This window comes from Anarhichas minor, unplaced genomic scaffold, assembly GCF_050575085.1.
Source record: "Anarhichas minor isolate MPS153535 unplaced genomic scaffold, ASM5057508v1 ptg000062l, whole genome shotgun sequence".
In the NCBI taxonomy this organism is placed as follows: domain Eukaryota; kingdom Metazoa; phylum Chordata; class Actinopteri; order Perciformes; family Anarhichadidae; genus Anarhichas; species Anarhichas minor.
This window is the reverse complement of record NW_027466508.1, coordinates 7,537,688-7,546,435: the sequence shown is the minus strand read 5'-3', so window position 1 is coordinate 7,546,435 and position 8,748 is coordinate 7,537,688. Positions and strand designations below refer to the sequence as shown.

The 8,748-nt window shown below is 46.8% G+C and overlaps 1 protein-coding gene across 1 annotated transcript; it reads left to right on the top strand.

The window, feature by feature from the left end:
* The first annotated feature begins 340 nt into the window (after positions 1-340).
* Positions 341-8,345, top strand: marchf7 (membrane-associated ring finger (C3HC4) 7). The gene is made up of 11 exons (XM_076077851.1): positions 341-501; positions 2,193-2,385; positions 3,490-3,636; positions 3,772-3,943; positions 4,394-4,579; positions 4,676-5,861; positions 5,942-6,111; positions 6,204-6,307; positions 6,626-6,730; positions 7,435-7,483; positions 7,663-8,345. The coding sequence occupies exons 2-11, from the start codon at positions 2,203-2,205 to the stop codon at positions 7,749-7,751; spliced, it is 2,391 nt and encodes a 796-aa protein (XP_075933966.1). The 5' UTR covers positions 341-501; positions 2,193-2,202; the 3' UTR covers positions 7,752-8,345.
* The last annotated feature ends 403 nt before the right edge of the window (positions 8,346-8,748 follow it).

Sequence of the window (8,748 nt, the reverse complement as noted above, 5' to 3'; positions counted from 1 at the left end):
ACAATATGAAATTTGATTTTTTTTTCGTCTTCTTTTTCAAGTTAGGTGTAATCGGGTTATTCCAGAGCCCAAATGTTGTATTTGACAGAGCAGGTTTGTGGGCCTGTATTGGCTTCACACCATATATTATTGGAGCTGTTGGTGGAATACATTGTAAAAGGAGAATGTGATTTACTTACTTATCTAAGCCTCATGGGGGCGCTGTTTGACTGGGCCTGGGGTTGTTTGGAAGCGTCAAAATCGGTAAGAGGTATGATGTTTGGTTTAATCAGTGGCCTAAATGTGTATATTCTTCTCGGGGTGCATTCATATACTAGTTCAAAATTTTTTTTTTAAACGCCGTGGATGAATTACGTGGATCGTGATATTTGAGCCACGAGCAGTCTTCTAAACCACTCCCTCCGGGTCAATGCAAATCACGTGACCGTCTGTGTCCACAGCAGTCAACACGGACGCCATCGCTCCTGTTGTGCTAAAAGCAAAGGAAGATTGAAATCAAAGGTGAGGATGTTTACGCCGGTGGCAGTGCATTGTGTTGGGAATGTAGGCAGTGTAAAATGTCGCTTGATGCGCGAACTGGTTGTCTCAAACCAACACCAGTCAGCGTTTAATTTAGCGCCACTGATTAGTTAACGTAAAATGTCGGGACTTGTTAACGCACAAATGACAAGCTAACCAGCTACCGTAAAGCTAGCGTTGACTGAGATGTCAGCTGCTGGAGCAAAACCGCTCTGCCGACAACTAGCCGGAGCTACCGTGTTAGCACACCTAAACAGCGACTATGGGGGTGTTGTTTTCTTTATTAGATAAGGTAGACTAGCGTTAACGTTAGTTTGTAGCTAACCGTCGCATATGAAATGTGCAAGGTAGTCAATACTCGTTAGCTAAACAACAGACACGTTAACAGAAACAACGCTAGGGTAAGGGTTAATAATAATTCTTCCGATTTAGCGTTAGCTACAGGTTATTCGTCTCTTGGTGTTCTGCTAAAGCCGACTGGTTAGCTTGCTAACCAACTAACGTTATAACGTTAGCGCCAACGTTGAAACCTGCAGTTTGGTTGAGACAGTTCGTAAACTATCGATCACGAGAGCAGCTAACATGCTAACGTTGACCTAATGTTTGTTCACATCAAAAACACAAGACGTTCCCAAGGTTTTACTTAAAGTCAATGACTATTAAACTGTCTCTGCTGAGACTTTCAATTTAATTAACGTCACCGTTATGGTTTCTAGTCTTCAGGGTGTTTGTATCCCAGGAGACACACACCTGCGGCTTGTTACATAGAAAATGAACTGCAGCAAAAAGGGACTATTTCTTTCAACTAGTAGTTAACCACACTGACACACATTTTAATACATTTCTTTGACTTTGTTGTCTTCTTTAAGACTTACGTCCCGGACTACTTCTGTTAAAGTGTTTTTGTCTATTGTTTCATTGGTAATTACGCATTTATGTTTCCCTAAATGTCTTGTATTCTCTTTTGGTTGGTAAAAAGGTTTAAATGTCCGTTATCTGGCCTTATACCGCTGGTCATGTCAGTGTGACAGGCTGCTGGCTCGCTGAGCTATCTTTGGCCACAGGTGCTGTAGCTAATGTCCATGGATCCATATCACTACCAGGGAGTAACTCACACTGTACCACCCTATGTGAGAACCGCTCAACTCTTCCTTTCAGGGCCACCGGTGCCTCTGACTTTTAGCAAATGCATCACGTGCACTACAGGTTACTTGAATAACGAAAAAAAGAGACTATTACAATTTCCTTGACTGTGCACTATGTGCTGGATTTAGTAACGCAGCTTAATAATAAATGATCTCAGTGTCTCATAACTGTTACAGAGCACCATGCTTGCTGAGACACACTGTTCAGAGTGCTTCTGCTGAAGTGTCATGTTCATGTGACAGAGTTCATAGTCCCCAAAGATAGGCGCTGTGATATCAAGTCCAGGAAGCAGCATGGTGGCAAGTTTTTTTTGTTTGTTGTTTTGTTTACAGACACACCGTCACGTGCACTCCATCAACAAATCAGACATGCTCACACACACACACACACACCGCCCCACCGAACTGTTACTAGACGGATCGAGAAGTTGCAGGCTCTTTTATAAAGTCGTTGCTGCAAGGTGTAAACGTCATTGGGTGGGGAATAAAAGATGCGTTTGTGAGCAAGTTTTTTTTGCTCGTCTTCAGACGATCCGTGATGGACTCCAGGTCTCGCAGACTTCCCTTTTGTCTGCCCAGCTCAAGGTCCTCCTACACATCCAGTCCCACAGTCCCCTCGTCGTCACTGGGATCCAGCCGGCTGTACAGTAGGGAGACTGTGCTGAATAATGACCGCTTCCCGAGGGTGTCGTCGGCTTACAAGGCGGACCTGGACCACCAGGTAGGCCGACTGCTGGCTTATTGTACAGAAATGGCTGAAGGCTAGGATCCATGCATAGCATCGTTGTTTTATACACGGTGCACACCCCCGTCTATACGTTTGCATACAGTGTAAATAATTCAAATACACTACACCGCTCCCTTGGTTTACTGCATTAGTCTTGGGATCCTGAATAAGGTGCGTCTAGTTTCACATTCAATTCAAATTACATGCTTATTAAGAATTTTATTTTTTAGGTGTTTAGGTGTCATCGTAGATTAACACCAGCTTCATTTAATTCAGCCTGGTATGCAAAGGTCTTAGGGTGACTGTCAGCTGGAAGAGTGTTGGTTTAAGTTGGATAAAACAGTCAAGAGCAACAATAACAACAACTACACTTAAGTCCACATCACCCAACTGTGTGTATGTTTTTATTCCACTTGAGGCTTTACTGCCCTTCTGGTGTTTTCCAGAGAGAGGGTGTTAAAGTAAGCTCGCTTCTCACAGGTTCCCTCGGGCGCAGGGTGCAGTAGCTAGCTCCACATATCAGTGGTGCAACAGCAGACACTTTGGAGGTCTTTTTATAGGGCAGCCTAGATTCCTTGGTACACGTTGTGCGTATTTCAGTCCTGCTGCTCGTCAAAGGCCCGTCGGAAAAGATAGTGTTACCGTTGGCCTGGGCCCCGTCTAGTTCCTGTGCTTTCCAGAAGAGTCCAAGCTATCTTGAAAGACCCGTGATTTAAATTATTTCGGGTATACTGGAATGAGCACAGGATGAAGGTATCCTGTGGAGGTTTCTTGTAAACAAACAATTGTGTTTGCATTCAGTGTTTCTCGCCAAAACACACCAACTTGGTGAATGCATGTCTGTCCAAAGCAGATCTTCTGAATACTTTAAAACCTTTACTTCCCTGTTAACACCAGCTTGCAGTCTTCTCTCCCGCCCTTCGCTGTGTATCGTTTGCGAGATGCAAATAAAATGGCGAACAATTCATCAGAATGTTGCCCTATAGCGCCTCTTGAGATAACATACAGGAAACGTTAATGCATGTTTGTGTTATATATCTGCCCAGGCACGAGTACCAACTGATGCTACTTGTTTCACCCTCTCTTCCCTTTCTGAAGAGTTCTCGTCTCCTGAGCTCGTCCAGAGACTACAGCAGCTCCGACAGTCGCTCCACCAGCTGGAAGTTGCCCTCCTCTCTGACGTCCTCCAGCCGCTCTTATGATCGCCCGTGGGCTGAATCCTCTCTCAGCAGCAGGACCAAACTGGTACTGAAGCCGAACACTCGTCTGTTTATAGCGCCTTGGTCAAATGCACCTTTTAAACTTATCGGAATATTGCGGAATGATGTCATCGAAATATAAAAGTGTCATTAAATGTCTGCCTTTTTTTTTTTTTTCCAGACTGATACTGAGGGGAGGTTGGGGCTGCGCTCGAGTCTGTTGAACGTCACTGACGACGGCGATTCTAAAAGGGCCAAGCTGTCGTACAGCAACAGAGGACTGTACTCAAGAACGGCCAGCAGCTCCGTTACAGGATCCGCCTATTCCAGCACCGGGCTTAGCAGTGTCAGAGGTACTCCATACCACACCCCGACCGCCCAGCTCCTCGTTGTATTTCCTCATTTTAGTTGACTCATCTGCAGTGGAGAGTCGAGGCGTCTCCAAAGTCAGATGGCTGTTCTTTTTTACAGTGTTTCAGCTCATGAGCAGTAGAAGCTAACACGGATGGTGTGACGATGTTTATGATTCTTTACAGTAAATACACAGAAATCACTGGGTGTCTTGTGGTCTGTCGGATAGTCTTAATTGGCTTGCAACAATGCAGCAACAAGTCAATTTGATGTGGAAAGAGCTAGCAGCTCTTTTATTTTGGGTTTAGTTGTTGATTAAATCTTGTTGTCAGTTGTAATCCGGGATTACCACCAGCTACTTGTAAATCCATTACTTATGTGTAAAATCCTTATAGTTTATTATTAAATACAAGCAAACCTCTTAACAGCGTGTCTACTCTTCTTCTTCACAGGTACGGGGGAAAAACTGAGCGACATTTGCGATTCCTCGCGGAGCTCCTGCCGTCTGCTCTCGCGGTCGTCCTCTTCCTCCTCCAATCCGCTGCTGTCCAGGAGAGAGCTAGAGACGAAGATCGAGCCCAGTCTCTCAGGTTTGGGAGAAAGAAGGGTCAGGACTCCTGGATCGGCTTCCTCGTTGTGTAGGCATATTTTGTGATGTAAAACAACCTACCCATAATGCATTGTTACGCATAAGCCAATCTCACGCAAACTGCCCGTCTCTTCCCTCATTCCAGATCACACAGACAGGGTGACCTCCACATATGCGCAGGGAGCTCGGCCTAAAGAGACCGCCTACTATCCCTCCTTTTCTTCCTCGTCGTCCTACTCCTCCTCCGCCGCTAGAGAAAGCTCCCTAAATCGCCACCTCTCATCTTCCACCTCCTACCGCTCTTCTCCTCTGGCGCGCGACTTCAGCAGCAGAACCCCGTCCCGCTTCTTGAGCGGCTCATCCGCCGTCCACTCATCTCAGGAACAGACGAGGATCCCCGACTCCTCCTCAAAGATCTCCTCCCCTTACTCCTCGCACACCCCCAGGTACGCCGCTCCACCGCCCCGACCAGAGGCCGCGCTCCCTCCGAGGCCGGCCCCCGAAGGCGCGGAGCCAGAGGGCCGCAGCTCCACTCGCCGCCTCTTGTCCCGCCTCTTTTCGCGGCGCTCCAGCCAAGACTCTTCCAGCGGGTCCTCCAGCGTCCGCTCCCTCGATGACGACAGCCCGTCAACGGGCGGAGAGTCCGTGGACAGCGACGAGGGGGCCAGGGTGTCCAGTGTGGAGTCCGACACCGGAGGGTCGGAGGCAACCCTGGGTAGCCTCAGGCACCGTAGAGCAGACCTCGCCCCTATCCAGGAGAACAACGGTGGCTATCGTAGTGGCCCGGCTCAGGCGAGAACGGCATCGTCGAGAGAGCCTGGCGTCGGCAGTAGTAATAACAGCAGCAGCGGCGGAGGAGGAGGAGGAGGAGGAGGAGGAGGCGGCAGCTACTCCTGGCTGTCCTCCTCCCTCCGTGGCCGCTGCCCTCCCCTCCTCTCTCGCCTCAGAAGACACACTCAGGGCGGGAATGCGCATCCTGCTGCAGGCTTAGAAGAAGGCCACAGCCGTCCGCAGCACTTACTGAGAAGGTGGGATGACCTCGAGCATAAAGCTACGCAGGAAGATGATGATGACGATGAGGAGGAGGAGGAGGAGGAGGAAGATGAAGGAGCGGTTGGTTTAGAGGTCTTCGGCGCAGGTCGTCCCTGCCGACTCGAGGATGAGACGTTGCCCGAACTTGAAGATGCCTCGGCCGCATTTTCGCCATGCCGCAGAGTCGGAGTATACGACAACATTTTAGGGTCCGTGGGTCCGTCGGGTGCTGCTGAGAGCCAGCTGGAGAAACCCGCTTCCAGCCCGGATCAGGAGAAGCTGCGCATGATCAAGGAGAGGTAATGGACTCCCACATATGCAGCACTGTGGAAGCACTGTATCAAACGTAGAAGTAAATGTCCTCGTTTTCCTGCTACAGACTGCTGCTGGAGGACTCTGACGATGAAGAAGGCGACCTGTGCCGAATCTGCCAGATGGGTCAGGAATCTGCCTCCAACCCTCTGATTCAGCCTTGCCGCTGCACAGGCAGTCTGCTTTACGTCCACCAGGACTGCATCAAGAGGTGGCTCCGCTCCAAGATCGGCTCAGGTAAATGCCGACCTTCACCTGGCTGCGGCCTACACCCAAACCACGTCCTGCCAACCAAGTCCGTGTTTTTGTCCTTTTTTTTCTTCTTTTAGGCACAAACCTTGAGGCCATCACAACATGTGAACTGTGCAAGGAGAAACTGCGTTTGAACATAGACAACTTTGACATTCAGGAGTTATACAGGACCCACGTGCAAGTAAGTCCCCGTTTTACTTCTTATTTAAAAAAAAAAATAAAAAATGACAGCACTCAATACAATCTGTATGAATGAATGGAAACACATAGATGTAGATGCTTCCATGCTGGGCTCGAGGGCTCACTGAATGGTTTGAGTGAGAGAATCATGTGAGTAAAATGCAACTTTTAGTCTCTATGCCAAGCAGCTTTGAAACCGTTATGGAGGCTCCTGGTGGTCTTCTCCTTTTTACTTTGCCAACCATGTATGTACTGTACTCTCTACATTCTGGATGAAAACCGTGCAGTTCAACTGAAAGTTGTTTCTCTCGCTTCACAGTCAGAATACGATGAGTTCATCAGCAGCGGTCTTTATCTGGTGGTGCTGCTGCATTTCTGTGAGCAGAGGTTCTCCGATGTGCTGGGAGCAGTCGATGCTGCTGGGGTGAGAGCACACACACACACACACACACACACACACACACACACACTCGGACTAGATCTACCCTTATTGCTAATTCAGCGCTGCAGTTAAACATATAATTGTCTGAAAGAGCCATTTCAGAGTCGGTCTGTCAGACTTTATTTGAGTATACGGGCAGTGGCGGAGCCAGAGAAGTTTATTTTCCTGGTATTATGGGGGGGGCTCGACTTTTCAGTGAGGGGGCTCTGAGTTTCTCATTAATGTGCCGGTTGCTACGGTTTCATTTTATACTTAAACAGACCCGACACACACACACAACACACACGCAGTAGCCCACCCGCTCCGCCAGTTACAATGTGATTTTCAGATATTCAGCTCAAGAGATGTAAGGTTAACGTAAGCCACCAGCGTAAACTTTTAAACAATAATGCTGGCACACAAGCAGCAGACACAGGTGTGTGTGTGTGTGTGTGTGTGTGTGTGTGTGTGTGTGTGTGTGTGTGTGTGTGTGTGTGTGTGTGTGTGTGTGTGTGTGTGTGTGTGTGTGTGTGTGTGTGTGTGTGTGTGTGTGTGTGTGTGTGTGTGTGTGTATATACTCGTTTTTCTTTCTTACACTTTAAACCACCGACACTGAATTTAATAGTGATTTACACAAACTGTTTAAATGATGTACTGTGCACGAATGCAAATCTTGAAAAGGGAAACTGCTTCCTCCTCTCACCCAGTTGTTCAACCTGGTGAGAATTCTTCACGAGCACATGGACAATCTGGAAAGTACGTTCCTCAACTTTCTCTTCCATTCTTATGCGTTTGTCGAAAGGCAGTCCTGCTTTGCTGCAAGCAATGCTTTCATGTGTAAATGTCGTGTTTAAAGCTGCAGCACACTGTAGATCACTCACTTATCGTATTCATCATCCGGCTGTATGATCTGACTTGATGTGTCTGGGTTGCAGTTCCTCATGAAAGTGACGAGGAGCTACAAGACAACAGACCGTCTATTGAGTTCTCTGACCTGGACGACGATCTTGAAGAGGAGTACTAGTTTTGTGGTGGATTGAGGGTAAAAAATAAATAAAAAATAAATAAAAAGTGGGTCACTCCATGCCATATGGTAGCTCACCCAGTTTTCACACGTGCGTCGACATAATCATGTTCATCTGAAATGCAACGGCAGTGAGAAATGCCAAGTGCGCGGGACATGTCTGGCTTTTGCGGGATATGCAAACTCTAAATGAACCAGAGTGTAAATAAGTTGTTGGTTGACGCCACTGTATTTCTGTTTCCGTGAGAGTGCACTTTATTCAATTATGAGTAAATAAAAGATGCAACTCTTTCTAAACCACAAGTGCTTTAATGTTTAAATAAAAAGGCAAGAATTTAAATGGCATAGAAGGGCAACAGTGCCAGTTTGTGATGATAAAAAGGATGCTTTTGGGAGAGAATATTAAGTGATGATTATTTCCTTTCATTTTACTGTTTTCCTCAAACTTTTCCCACTGATGAATATGTTGAAAGAAAAGACGAGAACTTCACCCAATCAAACAAATGTTCTTCATCTCTGTTTAAGTGTTTGAAATGCTTTTTCTGTTCAAATCTAGTTTAATGCGCTTTGAAAATAAAGATCGAATGCAAACTGCCTCTTCTGCTCTGTCCTTTCTTATATTTATCATTTATTATATCTTCTGTTATCTATGCATGTTGCAGGCACACTACAGTGAACACGGTGCTTCTTGTTCGTCACGCGGGCTCGCTACTGTTGATGGTTGAACCTCTGCTCTATTCTTTTAACTAGAGATAAATTGCTGCACACAAGGAAGAAGTCTCCACACTTGTAAGGTGCTGCCACCGCCGACATTGGCGCCTATAAATGAGACGTTTCACACCTGTGTCTGATTTGTTCAGCGGTGAAATAAAATGGCAGCCAAGTGGGATTATCACACTGCCTCTAAATGTGTTTAATGGGGATACCCCCGTAATATCCACCCCCAAAACATAATTTTCATGCTAATTTAAATATTGTACAGTGATGTGTAATCTAT